Source organism: Serinus canaria, chromosome 3 (genome assembly GCF_022539315.1).
Source record: "Serinus canaria isolate serCan28SL12 chromosome 3, serCan2020, whole genome shotgun sequence".
In the NCBI taxonomy this organism is placed as follows: domain Eukaryota; kingdom Metazoa; phylum Chordata; class Aves; order Passeriformes; family Fringillidae; genus Serinus; species Serinus canaria.
The window spans coordinates 111,190,409-111,212,961 of record NC_066316.1 but is presented as its reverse complement, the minus strand read 5'-3'; the positions used below and the strand labels follow the sequence as shown (position 1 = coordinate 111,212,961).

At 44.3% G+C, this 22,553-nt stretch overlaps 1 protein-coding gene across 11 annotated transcripts in view; it reads left to right on the top strand.

Annotated features, from left to right (window-relative positions):
* Positions 1-22,553, top strand: part of HMBOX1 (homeobox containing 1) — a 118,596-nt gene that overhangs the window by 68,850 nt on the left and 27,193 nt on the right. For all 11 annotated transcript variants that reach the window (XM_050972500.1, XM_050972507.1, XM_050972502.1 and 8 more), the window contains one exon: positions 7,630-7,783. In XM_050972500.1, the coding sequence (XP_050828457.1) occupies positions 7,630-7,783 (154 nt within the window). The remainder of the gene's footprint in view (positions 1-7,629; positions 7,784-22,553) is intronic.

Here is a 22,553-nt window from a genome sequence, read left to right as displayed (position 1 = left end):
TCCAAAGTTGTCTGTCCAGACCTGTCTGTCCAGCTCCTCAGCCACAGATACTTGCCCTGCCCTCCCACCACTCACTAAATCTGGCAGTCAGAAGCAGCCAGTGAAGTTGTAGTCAGTTAATGTGAAATATAAGCTGAGGCTCTTCAGAGTGAACAGATAGAAACTGCATAATATAAAGTTTCAGCATAAAACCCCACACATTTTGTCAGAGAGGATCTTCAGAGGGTTTTGGGTTGCATCTCAAGCTCATGGATGGGATGTTGATAGTTACAGTGATAAGCTGGAGATGTGTCTTTCAAATCCCACCTGCTTCTCCAAATCTCAGAATAGATCTTGAATACAAAAAGAGAAGTAAAGCTCCTCATTATCTTTAACTAACCAGCAATCTTCAAAATCACAGTTGAATTAATTTCCTTGTTTTGTTCTTCTCCATAGATTTTGTTTGACCACAGTTCTTATTTTTCCCTTTTAACAGTTTTATTGTAAAGATCAAAATATTTATGTTTAATTTCCTTTAAGCATTGGCTTGATTAAATTAACTGTGTAATTGTTTTAAGGGATTTAAAACTTAGGCTCTCTAATGTGAACTTGGCTTCAATATCCAGAATTCTATTAAGAAAAATTCCAGGGGAATCAGAGCCTCAAAACTTCTGCTTTGTGTGTAAACTGAAAATCAAGAGGCTCCAGCTGACAGTTGGCCTGAGAATAATTCAGATTTAAGTTGGGTGGGTTCAGAGGGACAGCTAAGCCTGTTTTTTTCTGTTAAGCATGTTGATGATGCTTTTTCTTAAAGTTGTTTTAACGAGTAAAAGTGCCAAGAAGCCTTGATTTTTGCACTGGCTGCAATAGTGATACTGAGGATCAGCAGAATTCCTGGGTACAGCCATCCAGTAGCAGCTGCTTAGAAAAGCTCAGGTTTTACCCTTCAAAGTAACTCCTCACATTTCCCTTTGATGAAAGGTGGTGCCTCCAAAGTAGTGGAGAAAACTTGAGAGTTTTTGGAAGGGGTGAAAACCACCAAAACCCTCTCCAGATGAAACCTTTTGTGTGGATTTTCCCCAGCCTTGCATCCTTTATTTGCAGGATCAAATGAAGCTGTTTAAGAAATAGGATTTTGTGCTAATAACAGAACCCTTGTTCAGCTTAGCTCTAAAATCTTTACGTCTTCCTCTTTATCTTCTTTTTTTTCCCATGAGCTCACATCTTCTTTGTCCTTTTGCTCTTGAGAGGTGTCTAAGGAAGGAAGACTTTCCACACTGAAGGTTATGGCTGAAATTGAAATGAATCAACCTTAACTCTGCTTTGCTTTAGACATGGAAAAACTCCTTGAAGAGTGGTTGTTTGAGCATAACCTTTTTCCCAATAAGAGGTCTTAAACAGCATTTTCAAGGAGTGTAAAAAGCAAATTGTTTCCTCTGCCTAAGCCAAGGGACTATTTGGATGCACTTAAATTCCTTTTAGAACCAGACAGCACTTGGTTTCTTTTGAGAGGCTGAGGTAGAGAGAAGAACCTTCAGTTTTCCTCTTGCTGTTGGGAAAATCTACCTGAGGAAAATGGGGTTGTATTTATTTATTCATTGTAGGATAATAAAACACTGCTTTGAGTTATTGCCATCTATTATATTGCAGGTCAGCCCAGGTAGCCAAGAATAATTAGCAGGGATATGAACAAGTGTGTAAAGGGAGGTTCCAGCCTTGTCCAGAGAATCCTGGATGTAAATCACTGTTACAAAACCAATCTGGAGCTGAAGTTTTAGTTACTACTCAGAGCATCCTGTGATTGGTAGACATAGTATTGGGTTTGGTGTTCCCCTTAGAGCCAGAAAATGAGGAAATAATTTCCCAAAAAAATGATGCCATCACCACGCTCTCTGTAGGGTGTGAGAGATTGTTCTCTTTGGAAGAAACTTGGGAGATTAAATGACTGCCACATGTTTTTGTCTGGTTGCTCACTTACTAAGAGGTGGCATCTGTATTTCTTTTCTCATACACCCCATCTTTTCTATTCCAGCTGCTGGGAGGGAAATCTCAGTCCTTGGAGAGAAAGTCAGCTCTGTGTGCAGAGGCACCTGCAGGTTTGAGTTATCTGAGGGTAAAGTGAGGCTTCTGGGAGCTATTGGTTCCCCAATTTCTATAATTCCTTATCTTGAAGAACTGGATCTTCAGAGTAAATCAATTTTTAGGACTGAATTTGTGTAGCAATGGAAAGAAAACCTAAATTTGAAACAGTTTTGCAGGACTAGGACAGCAGATGTAATCAATTCCTAAACTGGGAAGGGGGAATAGTTTGTGTGGAAGGGACTCGAGATCTCTTGGCAGGCTTTCCCTTGGCTCTGCCAGTTTTTCTGTGCAACTTGTAGAATTCACCTTTCCCATCTCCTGGGTACAGGTGAGACTTTTCCTTGTGGGTGACACCCCTGCCCTGCCTTCAGCTCCTCATGGCAGGACCTGTCTTTTACTGTGCTTATATAAACAAATTATGACTTACAAATATATCAAAAGAGATTTATTTCTCTCCTTTTTTTTTTTTAATGTGCTGTGTGATGCTTTAAATCATCCACAGGCAGTGCTGCTGCATCTGCCAACCAAAGGACTTGGTGCTGGGGAGCCTTAGGGCAGTTTTAGGGCATTGCTGCTGTTCAGATGCTGGTCCTATATGGACAAGACTCAGCAATTCCATCCCTTCCATTCTTTTCCAGCTGGCTTTGAGCTCTTGAATGTGCTGTTTGTTATTTGCCTTGGTTTGACTGCTGGTTTGCATGGGCAGTTTCTGCATATCTCCTGTCCTTGGTGGTGGGTGTTCAGACAGCACCAGACTGGAATGTTGCAAAGGAGACGTGGAGTCTCATGGAACAGGAGAAAAACACCCACTTGTCCCACTGTATGCAATAATCTTGCTCCAAAAAATGTCTTAATCAATGTTTTCTTGGTAGGAGTGATGTCAGAGTTAATGGCAATGCTGTGAATTCCAGCGTGCTACTGAATTAAATTTTTCTGGAAGGAGTTGCCAGTTAGGGTGAAAGGCAGTTGTTTTTTTTTTTTTTTGTTGGAGGGAAGAAGTAAATGCTAAATGCTGATGTTTAAAAGGTCTTTATTCCAATTAATAGGGATGCTTTTCATTGAGATGGAGCCTTTTTTTTTTCACAAGGCACCACTTGTCTGTCATGTGTTTTGTGGAGGACTGAGAACATTTTGGCAATAGATAAATTTTGTGTATTTCAGAAACTGGTAGTGTCCTACAATGATTTCACTATTTATTCCACAGTCCATAGGTTTTAAATATTTTTTTTTTATATTAGTAGTTGTTAGCCTGATTAATTTCCCTGGCACTGGGTGTTGGGCAATGTGTGAAATTTGTGGTGGAGTAACTTCAGCTTGTGTCTTGCCTCTGTGTAGTGCAAACTGAAGCCGGCACCTCAAAATGAAGTGTTAAAGTTACAGATGGATACAGACTGCTTCCATTTAGGCTGGGCATTTATTTCTGCCACTCTTCTCTAATAGGATGGCAGCTGTGGTCACCTTGGAGAGAAGCATGGGCACTTCTTCCTTGAACAAAAGGGAAAATACAAGGGAGTTATTATCAGGATCTAGCATCTCTTCTGTTATTTTCATAGTGGTTCTTGTTTAGCTGTGAAAGAAGAGCCAACCCAAAATCAGGGGCTGTCCCACAAGGTTTGCACTGGGATGGGATGGTTGGTGATGTGCTGTTCCACAGTCCCTGCTCTGCTCCTTCTCCTCCCCTCCCTGGGCTCTGTAAGGGAACCTTGTGCTGCTGCTGATTTCCATCCAGCGTGGCTTACTCTGACCAAGAGGTGTTTATTGTGTGATCTGGGGTCAGCCTGGCTAAAAATACAGTGAGGCATCTGTTCTTATCAGGATAATGTACAGCAGGTACTTGCTGCAAAGGAAAACTTGCCAGGAAATGTTTTCTTGGAGCTGGGAGACGCCTGAGGCTTTCTGTGACCATTCTGTGGCAGGACCTGCCTGAGCCCTGGGATGGGGAGCAGGGAGTGCCTGGGATGGGGAGCAGTGAGTGCCTAGGATGGGGAGCAGGGAGGGCCTGGGATGGGGAGCAGTGAGTGCCTGGGATGGGGAGCAGGGAGTGCATGGGATGGGGAGCAGGGAGTGCATGGGATGGGGAGCAGTGAGTGCCTGGGATGGGGAGCAGTGAGTGCATGGGATGGGGAGCAGTGAGTGCATGGGATGGGAAGCAGGGAGTGCATGGGATGGGGAGCAGGGAGTGCATGGGATGGGGAGCAGTGAGTGCCTGGGATGGGGAGCAGTGAGTGCATGGGATGGGGAGCAGGGAGGGCCTGGGATGGGGAGCAGGGAGTGCTTGGGATGGGGAGCAGGGAGTGCATGGGATGGGGAGCAGGGAGTGCCTGGGATGGGGAGCAGTGAGTGCCTGGGATGGGGAGCAGGGAGTGCAGGATGAGGAGCGTGAGTGCGGGATGGGGAGCGGGAGTGCCTGGATGGGAGCAGTGAGTGCATGGATGGGAGCAGTGAGGCCGGGATGGCGAGCAGTGAGTCTGGGATGGGGAGCAGGGAGTGCAGGGTGGGGCGCAGTGAGTGCAGGGATGGGAGCAGGAGAGGCATGGGAGGGGAGCATGACGAGGGCATGGGATGGGGAACAGGGAGTGCCTAGGATGGGGAGCAGGGAGTGCATGGGATGCTCTTAGGGCAACTCCCTTCCTTCAGAATGGGGTTTGGGATGTGCAGGCCTTGGCCAGGAGGAATTTGGAGTGTGGAGAGAGCTGTGTTCCAGTTGGAGAGCACCTCCCCTGCCACCTCTCCCCCAAACCTGCCAGCAGCATCCTCAGTCACACAAAAAATTCACAGAGAAAAGGCAGTGCTGTAGGAAAAGGTGCTGAGCACTGGCAGGGAGTGAGAGCTGTCTCCTTTCATTTCTGTGTGTGAAAGGAGCTCTTCCCAGGCGCTTCACCTCTGCACCCCTCACAGGTGTCTTGCTGTTTGATGCATACACTGAAAACCTTGTACTGCATCTTCTCCACTCTGTCTGCTCAGGAGAGAAGTTTCACTTCTCCTTAAAAGCTGTTTGAGGGGTTTAAAAAAAGAATCTGAACTGGTGACTAGGGTGTAACTTGCTAAGTTATAAAGAAGTGGAGCTGGGTGGCGAGAATGTTGTGATGGAATGTTGGAACAGCAGAATAAACGGGAGCTCATTGAAGAGAGGGGAATGAGGAAAAGTTCCATAGGTTCCTTATCAAATGTGCATGTCATAAATGATGAATTTGGGTTTGAAGTAATCTCCTTCCACCCCCCTGTCATGGGCAGGAACACCTTCCATTATCCCAGGTTGCTCCAAGCCCGGTCCAGCCTGGCCTTGGACATTTCCAGGGATCCAGGGATCCACAGCTTCTCTGGGCACCCTGTGCCAGGGTCTCACCACCCTCACAGCCAGGAATTCCTTCCCAATATGCCATTCATCCCTGCCCTGTGGCAGTGGGAAGCCATTCCCCCTTGTCCTGTCCCTCCATCCCTTGTCCCAAGTCCCTCTCCAGCTCTCCTGGAGCCCCTTTAGGCTCTGCAAGGGGCTCAGACCATCCCATGTTTCCTTTTTTCCACACATTCATCCAAGCCCATTTTGGGCCTCTTTGTGCATTCAGGTCCTCCTCTCTTGCTGTGTGGGGGTACTTGTTGTAATTCTCAGCATATTCCTCTCTTATCTGCTGCTGATATTGATGTTACCCCATAGAAAAGAGAAATGGCTAAATTGATCTAGGAAGGCTACTAAACAAAAAAGTGTATTATATTCAGTATGTGAACATACCTGTAGCAGCAGCAGAAAATTTATGCTTTCAATGCAGATTTTTTTCCTACCTTTGTCTGAAAAATCTCAGACAAATTTAATAGAAGGATTCTGCATCTCTTGGCTTGATGTGAGGGATCACTGATACTCCTGTACTTTCCCTGTGAAATCAAATCTTCAGGTAGGGAAAGTATATTGCTAACACAATGCAGGGAAAGCTGATTTCTTTTCCTGTTCTCCCCTGTCTCTTTGTAAAATTGTAATTTTAATTTTTTTTTAAGTTTTTGAAGTGTATTTAAAGCCTGCCAACTAGATAGCCACCCAGCCCCCTAAACTGTGCAAGTAGCAGAAAGACTAGATAAGGAGCTCTCCTTGAACTGGCCTCCCAGTAAATTGGCACTATAGGAAATATTTCATGTTTCAATGGAACCAAGTAATCTGTGTAGGCTCGTTAGCTGGGAATTAGGGAGAGGCACCGTGCCTTGTGTGTGCAAGGCAGAGATTGTGGGCTTCACTTCCTACTCACTCCTCCTGGGGAGCATTTGTAAATTATTTTGGGCTCCAGTACGTAACACAGATGCAGGCCCCTGGCAGGAAGGGAAAGACTCCGTGTGCATTTCTAGAAAGGAGCACGGCCAAGTGCCTAAACAGCTCATTTCTTGCTTTTTAGCTGTAGGAATTTGTTTGTTGGTTAAACTCTTGGGTTCCCTTGACCCTTTCACTCCTCTGTGTATTAGAGGAGCAGTGTGGTTGCACTAACACCGTGTGGTTTGATGATTAAATCCCAGCCATTCTGAGTGAGCCTGAGCACCCAAAGGGATTTCAGAGCCCTGCTCTTGAGTGTGCCCAGCCCTGTGGGCAGGGCTGCTGCTCCTCCTGGGTCTGGCCAGGCTGGCTCAGTGCAGGAATTCCACTGGAGCTCAAGATGCTTATGGGATATAGGTGGTGATTTATCTTTTCGTACAACTTTTTTTTTTTTTTTTTTTTTTTTTTTTTTTTGCACATTAGAACAGCTCTGTATCCCCTGCAGGGGAAGTCACTGAGCACAAAGCTGTCCTTCAGAACATACCCTGGTTTCTGTCCTCGTGTCCTATCCCAGGTTCCCATCCTCACCAAGGGATGTAGGACAGATCGATCTCCCAGAGTGTCTTGATTTATCTTGATTTATTAGCTGAGAGGCTGTTGTGGAAAGGATCAGGGGTAAGTTTCAAAGGGGCCTTTCCTGAAGGCATCTTGCCAAATCCTTTCTCATGACTGATGCTTTCCAGCCCAGACTCAGGGAAAGGAGAAATACATCCATAGACGGGGAGTAGGAGAGGAAGGTTGTGATGTTAATTTGCTTTCAGTGACTTTTTCAGACACCCTGGCACTCGTGAGCCCATGTTTGCCCAGGCCACAGGGTGTGTTTCTATTGGTGGAGCTGCTTCAGGTATTTCCTCAGCTCTTCAGAAATACCTTTGGTATAAAATTCCATTTTGCTTCCTGAAGCTGCTGTATAATTAAACAGAAACTGCTGTTTCCTACTTTGTGACATCTCAAGTGGCAGCAAAACCTAAATGAATCCCAGCTGGGGCACAGCTCACCCTTTCTGTGTGATCCTTTCCCTCCTTTTGAAGACAAGACAGATCTTCCTAAGTGCCCATCAGCTCCTTGGATTTCCTTCTGCCTTGGAGATTGGGAAATAGGAATTCTGGCTGGTTTTGTGTATCTTTAGGGTGTCTTTGATAATACTTTATAATTTTTTTCATTTGAACGGTTTCATCACCTGTCTTATCTTTTTTTTTTATTTTCACGAGCAGGAGTGAGAGGATGGGCCTGACTTTTAACCCTCTGGGAAACACAGTGTTTATTGTCCTTAGGGGCTACACTAAGCATGAGACCTGCTCCCATCCCTATAGAAGAGCCAGAATGGAGACAGACGCCTCCCCCAGTCACAGCTACCTCTGGGACCTTCAGACTACGGCGAGGCAGTCGGTTCACGTGGAGAAAGGAGTGCCTGGCTGTTATGGAGAGGTATGTGCTGGCTCTCTCAGGGGGTTTGGAGATGGGAGTTCTACAGCCAACTTCTAAAGGACTTTTCCCTGCTCTGGTGAACGCCAGCAGTTGTTTTCATGGATATGTTGTAGCCTCATGCAAGAATTGGGTTTGTGATGGTGGAATGGGAGGAGCTGTTTTGCCTCTTGTGTTGGTTAAAAAATTGTAACACTGCTCTGGACAGGATCTCTTTATTTTTGTACATCATGTCCTTAGCTCAGTCTGAGCGTGCTGGTGTTCAGCTCTTTGCTTTTGTAGAAACTTTTCCACTTATCCTGATCCAGGCTCTCTTGGGAGGGTCTTGAAAGCTCTTTCCATTCTGCATTTCTCCTTTCCACTTTCCTGACTTGTCCCCCTGATGCCCCGTGGTGCTCTAAAGTGGATGCCGGCATTTCGGCAGCTCTGTAATTGTTTGGGATGCAGAACTTTGCCTCCCAAGCAGTAGATTCCTGGTCCAAAAAGGCTCTTAAAACCCTCTTACAGGAGCTGGGAGCAGCACAGAGCAAAGTGGATCTTTCAAATCCATATGCAGAGTGGCAGGTGATCATTAGAGCTCCCAGCTCTCCTCTCTGAGCCCGGGTGTGCTTTGCCTTTCCCTGTCCTTACAAGAATGTCTCTTTGGTGGATAATGCTGTACAGTAGAGAAGGGCTGGGGAATTTGGATGTAGTTTAGGGATGAATACTTATTTCTGTCCAGGGCTAAAAGGCTGGGAGGAGTTTTTTCCCCTCTTGAGAGTGTGAGGAGCCTCCTTTCCATGGGAGGACTGGATGACTGTGTGTGTTACACTCCTCCTGGGTCTGCAACCCCAGTGAGATCTCAGCCAGCAGATTTGCAGGATGTGTTTTTACCATTTCTTTAATGCTTTCCTTTCCTCTTCCTTACTTGGGGCTCTATGGAACTGATTAGGAGCAGGATAGCATCATTGTCCTGAGCTGAGATTGAAATCCTGAGGTCCCTCAGGAGCACAGGCTGGACATACTTCTGTGTCTTTGCAGGACTGGAACCAGTAACTTAAATGTTTGTTTGCCTGTTCTGCCCTGGCACTGATATTTTATCTGGCATTGATATTTTTGGCTTTGCCTGGATGTTTCCCCAAAGGAAATAATGTAAACGTTTGAAATCTGCTCTGCTTTGTTAGACCCAGCTAATGCAATGCCCTGTGATCTGATAGTGTGTTTTTCTAGTGTCCCCCTCCCTCAGAGGCAGAACAAGGGGCAGGACAGGATCTTTAGCACTTTGAAATGCTTGTCTGACTGTCCTGATTGTGCAGAAGGACAGAACCACCTCAGCTCTGTGTGCTTTCAGGGCAGCACCATCTCCTGATCAGCCCTCTGTGTGTGAAATGTTATTGGGAGTGCCATTAGAGCTCTTTGGGCACGGCTGGTTTTGGGGCACGGCTGGTTTGGGGCACAGCTGGTTTGGGGCATGGCTGGTTTTGGGCATGGCTGGTTTGGGGCACGGCTGGTTTGGGGCACGGCTGGTTTGGGCACGGCTGGTTTGGGGCATGGCTGGTTTTGGGCACGGCTGGTTTTGGGCACGGCTGGTTTGGGGCACGGCTGGTTTGGGGCACGGCTGGTTTGGGGCACGGCTGGTTTGGGGCATGGCTGGTTTTGGGCATGGCTGGTTTTCTTCCTGGTTTCTGTCTGGCCCAAAGTGCAGGAACTGCTGTTATTTGCTGTTTGAACCCTGATTTTGCTGGGGAAACTGCTGATAGAGAGCTGAGCAAGCCACCCTTTCCTCACCCCCCTCTCTCCTCAAGCCAGTCTCTGCTGGGACACTCTAGAAATTAAAGCTGTGGTGTTCTAGTGCATCTGTGTGAAAGGTGTGAGATTTGGGGTTGGGTATTGAAAGAATCAAGTTGATCTTGACACTGGAAATCATCCAGTTGTGAATGCAGATACATAATCACTCAATCTCATTTTTCATGAAATTCTTCTTGGTTTTGTTCTCTGTGTCTTGTGCTCTGTAAGGTCTTTGCTGCCAGGGTTTTCTCCTTATTCTGCTGCTGCCACATTGCCTTAATCCTGGCTTTTAATATTCATTTGCCAAGCCCTTGGCTAGGTCACTATGGGTGCTGGGTTTCACAGCCTTGTGTGGGGTACTGGAAGCAAAGCTGAGGAGTTTTACTCGAGGCAAGAACACAGTAAAAGTCTTGTGTGGCAATAAAGCTACACCATAAAGCAATGGGAATATGGTTGTTTAACTGTTGTGCTTTAATAGGCCTCGTTGAGCTGTAAGGATGAGCTGTTTTATGTGACAAGTTTTGAAAGAGTGGGAGAAAAACGCTCTTTTGGGAGCCCTTGGAAAAAAAATATCACTAATTTCACTTACAAGGCACTGGAGTTTTCCAGGCTTGGCCATGATATGACTCATAACAGCAGCAGGATGAAGGTAACCAGACCCCTCTGGCCCAAGCAGATCAGGTTTCTCTGGTGCCCCAGGGTCAGGAATGGGCATTTGGCCACTAAAATGGTGTTTGGCATTGCCTGTGGGCAGGTGCCATTTGTCTGGTAATTTGCCTTTTCCTCTGCAGGATTAAGTTTTGACTCTAAGTGGAGGCATCTCAGTTTAATGGACTGTTTCCCCTAATGAAATTCAACTTTCAGTGCACTGAGTTTGTGTGTCCTGCAGCTTCTGGCTCTGATGTTGGTGCACATCAGGATTTGGGCACCTGGTTTGGAGCTGCTGCTTTCAGGGAAGTGCTCGTTCATTTGGGCTGATACCTGTCCAGGAAGGAGAAACAGAGATCCAGGAGACAATTCCATCCCACTAATGCACTCAGAGGAGGGCTCTGTGCACCTTCCTCTCTGGCTGCCTCCTGCAATTAGAACTAACTCTGATGGCTTAGTTTAATGCCTGAAGATAAGAGCCTGGAATCCAGACCTGGGTGGAATCTCTCCTTCCCTCTGAAATGCTTCTGTGATGCTGTAGAAATATTTTTTTGGCTGAGGATGGGGGTGTTGACCTGCTCCATCACTTAATTGTGCCCCCTGCTTTTGCTTTTGTCTTGGATTCAGTCGGTAGAAATTGCAGTTGCTAAGAGTCCATGTGTCAAACCAGCTGAGAGCACTTCAAGGGAAGAATCTGAATGTGATTGCAAAATTTTGAGGGATTTGTTTCTTAGGAGCAGGCTCTCCAATTGAAAATACACAGCACCAGTCAGGATTTGATCCATGAACTGAATGAGAAGGTTGAGGGTTGAAGGGGCAATTTCCCTTTTTTAAAAAAAACATTTAACTCTACAAAAAAAATTCCAGTTCAATTAATTATTATATTGGTGCCAAGCTGATAGAATGAAGATTAGAGTTAGGGCCATATCCTGAAATGTCTGATGTACCTGAGGGTCTGAGTACAGGGTATGTGTATTAAATGAACTAATTGGTTTATACTGGACTTCCAGGATGCTGCTTGTGGTTTCTGTAATTCAATTCTCCAGCCTTTACTGCTTTTTTGGAATCCTCCCAGGGTGGTTTATTAATCCCTTGTCTGAGATTTTTTGGACAATAGATTCGGGTCTCTTCATCCCTTTACTTTTTATTTTTCTGTAGATATCTCCCTGAATATTTATGTGCTGAAGGTTAAGAGGAGCAGTGGTTCCAGAAAGTAAAGTTCTATATTTAACTGCAGACTAGGTGTGGTTCAGACAACTGCAGTGCTACTGATGCCAACCTTGACCTGTTCTCTTCTGGAGCCTCCTGCTCATGGAATATGCTGAGTTTTGAGTGTGTCGAGGCTGTTGTGTGGCTTTGCCCTCCTTTGGGAGCACAGCTAAGACTGCCAGAGTCCTTTCTGTGCAAACCTGAGGTTAAACTTGAAAGCCTCTTTCTGGTTCACTTTTGTGGGTTTTTTTTTTTTGTTATGTCTTGTCCCACAGATAATGTTGTGTTGTGTTGTTTTTTTTTTTTCTTTTCTCTGCTTTGCTTCTTCTTTTCAACCCCTCTCATTAGAAGTATGAAATTGAAAATTTCCCTTAGGGCTTTCTCTTTTTTTTAATGAAGCTGTGTTGTCTTGTCAGTCTATTTTTTTTTTTATTATTATTTTTTCCCCCCCCAGTGATTTATGCTTCTCTTCTAATCATATGTTGGAGTTGAGGTTTATCTTCCTTTTCAGGCAAAAAAATAACTAAGATTGGCAGCAGAATCAGTGATTTTATACCCATTTTAAGGCACTTTTCATGAGGGCTGTTAAAGACTGGAGGGGGGAGTTGAGTGTTGTTTTTTAAGTATATGCTTTATCCAAAGATTAAGTTAAAATAACTGTAAATTCAGCCCTAAACAAAAATGAATAATTCAACAGTTGAACGGATTTCAGTTTGTCTGAGGAGCAGGAGCTTTGCTTTCTGGTTGAGGGTTATTTGGTTTGATTTTATGGCTCTGGATTTTTATTTTAACACTCGTCTGTGCTTCTGAAGCTTCTTTTGTAAAGGTGTATTTAGATTAAAGAAGACTGAGATGCTATAGATCCCCATCATCCCCATTTCCTAGGTGGGAAAACAGAGTCAGGTGTTTCACTTGGATTTATTCAGAAGAGAAATGGGTGTAGATTTCCCAAGATAGGGGGGTACAGTTTCCTGCTGCAGCTGAGCTGAATTAACATTTTGTCACCAGCTCATCCTTAGGTGTTACCCTGCCTCGCCACCCTTCTCAATTCCTCCTCCTCAGTTTCCCTGCTCCTGCCACCCCGGGCTGTGCCAGAGATGTTTCTTGTCTGATGGATATAGCAGCCAATTCAGCCTGCTTCAGGAAAAAGAAATCCTTTTTATTTCCCCTGCATTTTCCTGAATTGTTTTAGCTTGCTGTGCCAGGGCTGTGCTGGGGCAAAGGACGGGAATGCCCAGCTGGGAGCACCAGGAAGAGCAAGTTTAACCAAAAGATGGTGATTCCATCAGTTTGGAGTTATTTGGTCTGCTTGGCTTTGTTCTGATTTTGTTTGGTTTGAGTTGGATCAGTTCCTGGTTTCTTTACAGGCATGGTTGTACTGGAATTGTGGAAGAGGGGTCCTCTGATTTTTCCAAGGTACAGGAAAGCATCAGGTCCATGAGGATTAGAGGGATGGAGCACATTTCCCCTGAGAGAGTTAGGGCTTTCCAGCCTGGAGAGGAACGTAGGCAAAGCTCAGAGCCCCTTGCAGAGCCTAAAGGGGATCCAGGAGAGCTGGAGAGGGACTTGGGACAAGGCGTGGAGGCACAGGACACAGGGAATGGCTTCCCACTGCCTGAGGGCAGGGATGGATGGGATATTGGGAAGGAATTGTTCCCTGTGAGAGTGAGGAGGCCCTGGCACAGGGTGCCCAGAGAAGCTGGGAAGCATCCAAGGCCAGGCTGGACCGGGCTTGGAGCACCCTGGGATAGTGGAAGGTGTCAGAATTGTAACAAGATGATATTTAAGGTCCCTTTCCAAGTCAAACCATTCTGTAATTCCATGATTACAGTTGCATCACTGCCCAACTCTGTCTGATTTAACCATTTGTGGTTTTGTTTCCTTTCCAAACCTGAGCAAGGTCAGCTCTATGCCGAGACCAGTCGCTCCTGTGTTCCCATCACTGTGCTGGGAGATTCAGCCTCATTTCCCCTCCTGGAAGAGGAACATCCCACCCTGATCCCCAGCAGTGCCCTGGGCATGGTCCTGGCCCCGAGTGAGATGAGGCCTGACGTGCCTTATTAGAAATCCTTCCGACTGTGAAAGCGCTTTTACTGCAGCTCTCCTGAGCGCTGGGGCTTCCACGGCTTCCCTGGGGACCACGAGAGCTCTATTAGCTCCTGAAATTCAGTTAGGAAATTTTCTTAGTTAATTTCATCCCATTACTCTTAGTTATGTCTTCCAGCAGAACCTTAATACCGGCCCATAGGGGATCTAAGTTTCCTGTGCAAGGCTTTGGAGGAGATTTAAGTTTGGGATTCATTGTGTTTCTCCCTTTCCAAGCTGACAGCAGAGCAGGAAGTAATGTCCTTTGGCCCCTTCCATTAGGCTGCTACATTGTTAGAAACAGAACAGCAGCTTCTCATCAATATAACCATGGCCACGGGTTGGCTCGGGAATGCTGCTCGTCTTTCCTGGGTTTGCTGGGAGGTCAGGAGTGCTGGGAATTATCTCTGCTGTCCCTGTGACCCTCAGGTGTCCTTGAACCTTTTGGTGACTCGTTCTCAGCTGTAAAATATCCACTACCAGCTTAGGAGATGAGTCAAGCCAAGGGAAAAGTGCCAAAAGCCTCTGATTCTTGGGTTACCGAGGAATATTGGCATTAGGGAAAACTTCCTGACTTCAGGGATGGCACAGCACTAAGCAGGTTATCTACAGGAGCTACAGAACATTTCTCAGGAGCAAATCAGCTGAAATCTGTCAGGATGGCTCTGAGATACTTGATCTTAATGCAGAGAGAAACATCAGGTGATTTCTTTATATTTTTTTCCAGCTCTTTCAATCCTGTCATAAGGTGTTTGTTAGTCAGCAACTTCCAGGGGGAGATTCAACTTCATTAAATCCTTTGAGATGCAGGGAATGAGGGTTTTTTTAGGATCTTTGCTGTTTATGCTCCTGAAATGCTTCGAGATCTGAGCGAAGGCACTTTGCAAAGGCACCCAGCAAAGTTCACTTTACCACTCAGACACAGGCAGGATCATGTGGTTGTGTGAAGGTTCAAGTGGCTTGGCTCAGGGTCATTGCTCTGTGTCTTGATAAAATGCAAGAGCAGCCATTTTCTCCTTGGCACACAGGGTCTGCCTTATTTTGCATTAGATCAAGCTCTGTTCCCTCTCAGACATGCATAATATACAAGCTTCCTATTCTAATCAGCTGTAAGCAAATCCCAGTTGTTGGGCAGATTGCAGGCAGTAAAATAGAATGCAAGGATGTCTGCCCAAAACCTCACCAGACTGATTTCTTCAAGGATCCAGCACCTAATGAGTTATTTTGCTTTCTAGAGAGCTCAGGTGCTTTTTGTATCCGTGTGTTCTCTCTCTCTCTCTCTCTTTTTTTAAAAATAATAAAAGATGATCTGTGGGAGGGGCAGCTCCTTGCAGCAGACCTCAGATAAAATTCTTGTGTCTGCCAAGGTCAGAATAACTGAAATCAACATTTAGAAAAAGCGACTTTGTCAGCCTGATCTTAACAGCTCTGGCTGGTGCAGCAAACCCACATTTTAGAGATGAGAATTCTCCTCTAGTCCAGGCACTCTGCTGCATTTCTCCAGCACCAGGTGAGATCCTCAGTGTTCTGTCCCCCTACTCATGAAGGTGACAAGCAGGATCTCATCCCAGGTGATGATGGTTGTGGTGTTCATCATTCTTTCTACCTCTGCTCTCCATCCTGTGCCTGGCTCACACCTGGCCAGCAGCCATGTAGCTGTGGACAAAAGCTCTTATCTCCTATCCTGTATTTTTAATCCTGCTCTTGCAGCTCTGGGTGTTGTTATTATTCACATAAATATGTAATTCCTTCTAAATCCTGCTAAGGTCTTCAGGGTACTTCCAGAGAACCAATTATACCTAGTTTCATTTTATATGCTAAAATGTGTTTAAAAAGTCAGAGGTCCCTTTGGCATGAGTATCATGAGAAAGAATAAGGCAGAACATTGCATTTATCCAGGATCATTCTCTGGATGTGCTGCTATCAATGTGCTGCTTGTTTATCTCCTCTCTGAACTTAACAGTCACTCTCTTATCTCTTCTCAGACACCAAGGCTTCCCTTGCCTCTAATAATATTAATTGTCACTTTTCTCTGGACCTTTTCTATTCTTACATTCAATTTCTGTGACCTGGGGCAGGTGAGTGGGGACCCAAGCAGAGCTGATTTCCATATTTCCAGGGTAAATATTCCAGCTTACAAAAGCAGCTGAATCCAAGTCTTGTTGTTCTCTGACCTCCAGCCTAACATCTGGTTTTTTGCTGATCACTTTTGTGTATTGATTGAGGGTGTCTCATCTTGGAATAATCTTTCCTGAAGAATTACTACTGATTTAGACCTGGTCATGTACCCGAGGAGTTGGAATTTATTCTTTTCCACGTGTGGTGCTTTGCTTAATGCCAAGATAACAAATGAAGTTCAGTCGTGGGAGTGTTAATTGCTGTGAATTTCAAAAATACCAGCTTTATTTGTATCCAGTATAAATCATTCTCCTTGGAGAACTTTATTTACTGTAACTGTTAATGCCAGTTGTTCTAGGGCACAACTTGTGTGAGTCAAGGGCTTGTGCTGAGTTCATACACAGAACCTCTTGCTCTTTACAATCATGTTGAGACCTCTGGATGCTGCCTGCTGTAAGAACAGTGTAAAAATATAAGTCTGGTGCTGTGACTTCTATTTCTTCTAGCTTTCTTCATTTGCCTCAGTCCTTCATGGTGTTGTTTTTCCTGTGATTGTCCTGTTTTAAGGACACAGAAGGAATTAGGAACAAAAAGCTTGTATTAATCAGCTAAATTGTTATTTTCTCAGGTATTCTAATGTGGATTCAGGAGGCAGGGAAAGCCATGACAAACTTGTCACACAAACTGTGTGAAGTGGCCCCTGGCAAGTTCAGGCTGCATTTTATGTGGTTGTTCATAGTGTTTGGGCTGTCCAGAACAGCTCCAAGCTGAGGGAGGAGTTTCCCCTCCCAGTAGGATTCATCCAACCCATGTGTAATATTACCCCTGGAACAAACCCCCTGAAGTGAATTGTTGGGACCCAGAACATTCCTCTGACAACCCTGAGTGATTTGAAACCCTAGCAAAGGACTCAAAGACCTTGGCACCAAGTCAGAAACACCTGTGCCTTTGATTTTAGTCCATAGAAAAAATTACCAGCTTTGGGTGAAGATTTACAAGCCACAAAAATTTGAGTAAAATAATAGTTAATTTGTCACAAAGTGAAAAAATAAAATTTTAAAGTTTTAGAATGGAAGTTCAAAAGAAAAAATACTAATCTGAGCATGTCCTGTCCTTCTTCTCCTTCTTCTTGTCCTCCATCTTCTGCTAAGATGGTGACACTTTTTAATTAGTTGAAAGTAAAGACAAACTGTCTAACCTAAGTAATAAGTATTGGAAAATTATTAGAAATAAAGTACACATAATTCATAGTATAAAAAGTTACCCCCACCCTTAGGGCAGTGGCTGTGCCACAACCCAAGCTGCTAAACAAATCTCAGCAAGTCAAAGAAAGAATGTAATAAATGAGAAAAAATAAACAGCCCTGAAAAGCAAAAACAAATCTCGACTTCTTCAGTCGCAGAGCTGAAAAAAAAAACCCTTTCTAATACCTTGGGGGTCATCTCAACCACAAAAAACCAGGAGTTAGTGACAGAATTAACTTCCTGAGTGGTCTGGGGAGTGTTCAGAGGGACCAGGCTGGCACCTTGTCACTCTGCTCTGCTGCAGGCAGGGCTTTGCTGCTCCTGTCAGCTGGAGCATCATCCAGCCCAGAGTGCAAGAGGATTTTCCCATTCCTGCTTTCCAGAGCTGTGCAGAGCCTTCCTGCTGCCTCTCACTGCAGCTCAGCTCTGAGCAGAGTCCAGCCCTACCTCACTCAGCCAGAGGAGACTCTGCCATGGAGTAACAGATGGGAGGTCTTTCCACAAGTAATAAAGAGAGGCATTAGCAGAAGTGAGGGAGGAAAATTCTCAAGTCAAACCCTTAAGTTGTTGCATCATGGATTTATGGGCTCTTGGTCAGACTGTGGAGCACTTTAAAAATGTTTAAATGGAGCACCTGAAAAAATGTTCTATCAGAGAACCACATGGGCTTTAGCCACAAAAGTCATTACCACATCCTAGATTATTTTTTTTATTCTTTTGGGGTTTTTTTTTTTGTTTTGTTTTGTTTTTTTTGTGATCCAGGATAACCCAGCTTTCTTATCTGTTTGATTTTCTTTTGGAGCACATGTAAGATTTAATTTGTTTTGAATACTTTGCTGTGTGTGAGGAACTCTGTCAGCAGCATAGAAGAAGTGCTTTTTCTAATGCTTTTCTCCCTGGATAGACAACAGCAGCATCCTCATCTTGGCTTTTTTGGTGCTTTTGTTGCATTGTAGCTTTTGGTCACAGTGACTTCACAAGAACTGATCTTCCCAGCTGATGATCTTTTTGTGCCTGTGAAGTTGTTGTTCCCAAAGTGGGTGACCTTGGCTGCTGCACTGTTAAATTTCTGTTCAGTTCTTGCCCTTAGGATTCTCTATTACTTTTTATGGTGCTTCAATTCAGGGTATTGATGTGGCTTCTGACTTTGGTCTCAGCAGATTCATCACCATGTGCAGACTTTCTGTCAGGATCATTAATTGTTTGTGTTCTTAAGATGCTCCAGAGATGATACTTGAGGAGTATCCCTGATTGTTGTCTTCAAAGCCATTAGTTTATTTTTTCAGCCTCTTCTTAGTTAGATGTTTCCTTTCTACCCTATCTCATAATTGTACTAATCTTTTTCTTTTCCAAAATCACAAATAATTTCCCATTTGTCACTTTATCAAATACTTCACTAAAGTCCAAAAATGCTAAGAATAATTAGTTTTTCTAGTCAACAATTCCTCCATTGTTTTTGGAGCTTTACTAGCAGCACTGTTTAAAGGATTGTCCCCAGGAAACTCTGCTGATCTGAGCAAGGGTGACAATGACATTTAAGAGGAAGCACATGGCAAAAACCATGGCTTGGGGCAAGGAGCACAAATCTTGCAGTAAAGAGCTGTGGATTGATTTAATCTGCTTTCTTGGCTCTGTATCTTTTAACTTTGCTGTTCTTCTACTGTAAATTCTTGTAATAATATTAAAGAGTAAGATGGAAAAAGACAATTTCAGGATACTTTTAAAGGAGTTGATCTGGATATAAAAAGTGCTCTTGAAATACAAAACATGATGGATGTTGGTAAATGAAATAATCTTTTGAGTCTTTGGTGCTTATTATTTCCAAGATAACTATTCACAATCCTGTAGGCAAAAAAGAAAATTGTAAAAAAGTTGGATAATAAATGCAGCTATTTCCTCTCCCCGTGGATGGTGAATGATCACTGAACAATCTTTAGCAAATAAAGAAAAAGATGTTGCTTTTACCAGGTGTGAGAAATATTCTTTAAAGATCCCAAAGTTTCCTGATGGTTTAAAACTTCCCTTAAATCTCCTTCTTTGCTGTGTTGTCTACGAAGAACCCCCTGAAGTTGGTTCTGGCACTGTGGTAGTTCAATCCACTGGCATTACTGGATTCTTTCATTATTTCTCATTTCCCTTTGCTTCTGTCCATCTCTTGTGTTGTATTTAGGTTGCAAGGTACAGAATAGATTGATATTTAAAAATTGAATACATTTTCTGCTACCTGGCTGTACAACACTTAATGGGATAACAATTTTGGCCCAGATCTTGGAGATGCTGGGTGTGAGGAAATATACATGTATTGAGCCCAAAGTCAGATTTCATCTTGACTTTAGGTGCTGGATATCCAGGTGCAGGATAACTTTGGGTGCTGCAGGAATTGGCCTTGTCTGTGGAGTCCTGTAGGGTCCTTTTATTTATCTAAATTAATTTTTATTTTCTGAGAATGCAGCAGCAGCTGGGGGCTCTGCTGAGCTGAGCCAAGTCTGGTCCAAAACTGGAAACTGAAAACAAAAACTTGTGGATTTTTGAGGGGAAATGCTGGTGGTGATGTTGGGAGCTGTCAGTTTATACTAAGATTAACCCCAAATTTCATTATTGGTGTTTTTCTTCTCTTCGAGGCTTGGGACAGAGGGAGGCTCCAAGATTCCCATCCAGAAGAGCTAAAACTTTACTGAGGCTAAAGTGAGGACAACCTGAAGGACCTTGGTGCTCACACTGACATAATTTACACACATCCAGGGCTGAGCATCCCCCTAAAGCACAGTTTTGAGGCAGGGATAGGCTGTTCTTGGAATACCCAACCAGATGAGCTGAAAACCAAGCTCTGCCTCTGCTGAGTGGAATCTTTTGTTCCAGAGAGCAAACAAAGATGTGCTGAGTAATGTAAAAACCCAAGTTTTGCTATTTATTTATGTTGCCATATAAAGCCTTGGAATCCTCTGTTGTCCTGTGAGTGGTGTGTGTAAAAGCCTCAGTGTTGATCAGAGTTTGTCTGGTTGGGACTGTGGGTCACCAGCAGCAGAGCAGCCCTTCCCAGTGGGTGGGCCAGGGCTGATTCCTGCAGAGGAATCCCTGCAGGAATTCCTCATCCCTCCTTGGACATGTCTCACCCATGGGCTTGACCCTGCCTTGGCTTTGCTTGTGAGGAGCAGATAATCCAAACTACAGCTGAAATAACTCTTGCCCTGTAGCACATTAAAAAATGAAGCTGAGATGTTTGTTTCACAGTTGTTTGCAGAAAGGTTTTGTTTATCACTCACGAAGTCCAGCGGATTTAATGCACATAAATATCCCTGCAGCATGGAGGTCTCCATTTAAATATTCCAAGTAAATAAAAGAGAACAAGAGATTCTATTATTCATGCTTAGATGCCTTGTTAGGAAGAGCTTTGAAGATGCTGTTTGCTTACACAAACCAGCAGGACAGTTCTCACTTTATCTTGTCTCCATGTGTTGGTTATTTGCTGGCTTCAAAAAATGCCCACATTTATTTTATGAACAATTTAGTGAACTCTGTTGGCTTTGAGAGTCTGGTGGTGCCAATAAGTTTAAGGATATTCAAAATCTCAGCTGTCAGTGTCTTCAAGGTGCCTTAAGCAAAAAGTACCTGTGTTTCAAATTGCTGCAAACTCCAAATCTTGCCATTCAGGAGAGGCCTGTTGTGTAATTTCAGAAATGCTCTTATCACCAAATCCAATTAGAAGGAAGAGTAAATCGCCACCTCGGATGTCTTAACTATTCTATTTTTTTAATTGTTAATTATCTCGACAGTAGGGTGCTAGAGATTAGGAGGCACAGATTATCTTTTGCAAGTACAAGGCTTTCAGTTAATTATCAATTAATTCTGTTCTAAACAAATTTTAGGATAATATGAATAGCTTGATAGGATTGTGGTCCTCGAGACCGCTGTCAAAATTCTGAGAAAGTGATGTTGAAAGAATGAAAACCTGGTTGTTCTATCAGCTTTGAAGGTCATGCAGCTTTACCCACTCCCGTGCAAGGTGTATTTTTGGCAATTTAATCTGTGTGGCAGAGGAGATTCCTGCTAAGAAACATCAGTGAAATGCCTCTCTTGGAGTTTAGACAGCGACTTGTAAAGCCAGAATTGAGAGTCAGCTCTGTTCTGTGAGGGTTTTTAATGTGTGCTGTCATGGCTCTGGAATTTATGTATGCAGACACGTCCTGAGGTGTGAAATAATTTCAGTTTCTCTCTGTCTGGTGCTCTAAGTGATCTAGTGCTGGTGAGATCTCTCCTCTAGATTTGCACTTGCAATGAAAAGAAATCCAAGAATGAAACATTTCTAAGAGTGAGAGGCTTAAAAGCTGTGCTGTCCCTGGACAGAGTGTGTGTGGCCATACCCTGGGCTTGAAAGCTCAAGTGGGGAATGAGAGAGATTTTTAAAAAATGAGGATTTTTACAGTTTGTTTCCAAAGGTGATATAAAGTTATGGTAGATTCTGCATTGGATAAACCCCCAGTTTTTTAATGTTGTGACTGGATATATGTACAGGTTGGACAGAAGATCTGGGTTTAATTCTGGGCTTCCAGAACTGCTGGGAGACCTCTTGTCAGTGCTCTAGAAGAGGTCAAGCTACAGCCCTGCAGTGGTTTCTCCATTCTTTTAAATCCATGGAATCCAAATGATGGTGCTGTGGAAAAAACAGCAGAGAGCTGCAGCCCTCGTGTTTGTCAGTGGATTTTTTTCTTAGATTTGTTTTGCTGCTTAGGTCTGGTTGAGCTGATGCCTCAACTGGAGTTCATCCAGAGAGCTGCACTTCCCATCCTTGCCTGGTTATGTTTTGCAGTCCTGGGGGAAGTTCTCAGCTCCATCAGAGTTTATCTGTGGAGGGGATATCTTTGAGCTTTAATTTTGCTGTCAAAAATAAAAATGACTTTATATCATGGGTTTAGTTGACACCCATGTCGTTACTAAGGAATCAGTAGAAATATCAGGAGATAAAACTGGTGGTGTCATCTGCTGACCTCACTGAGAGTGGCATTAGTGATATTCTTGGCCAGTATTTACTGGGAAATAAACCAGTCATTACACTTTGTGATGAGATTATGCTCTGCATGTCACTCCTCTGACAGTCTGTCTCATGCCACGCTGAGATAAGATCTCAGGCACAGATGACAGACTAACTTCAGAAATATTTCCATTGATTTGACAGCCTGAATAATAGTTCTGCTGCAAGCCACAAAGGCTGGAACAGTGACCTCTGGCTGCTGGGTGATACTGGGGTGATAAATGTACTAATGAGAGATAAATAGGTAACTCCATGTGAGTGTTTTCTGTACCTTGTCAGTGGAAAGCAGAGGAACTCTTGGGAGGGAAACCAGATAGGGAGCTGAAATTACAGGCCCCTTATCAGAGCCAAAGGAGCAGCTTTCACCTCATGTATTTTGAGACACCAGAGAATTTGGCAGGGAGCTCCATCCCTGGGGACAGCACAAGCTTCTGTTCATCCACAGGGGTGGGAGCTGGACAGTTCTGCTTTTCCATCCCTCTCTGGGCTGGTGGCCCAGCCTGTGGTTCTGGCTTTGCTTTCAGCATCCCTTGGGAGAGGATCTTTGGGAGCTGCTGTGGAAGGAGCTGGGCCCAGCTGCCTTTTCAGCCGTGTCCTCCCGCCTCCCTTGGCTGCACAACCGCTGCTCTTGGCTCATGTGGGGAGCTGGACCAGCGAGGCAGCTGGGCACAAA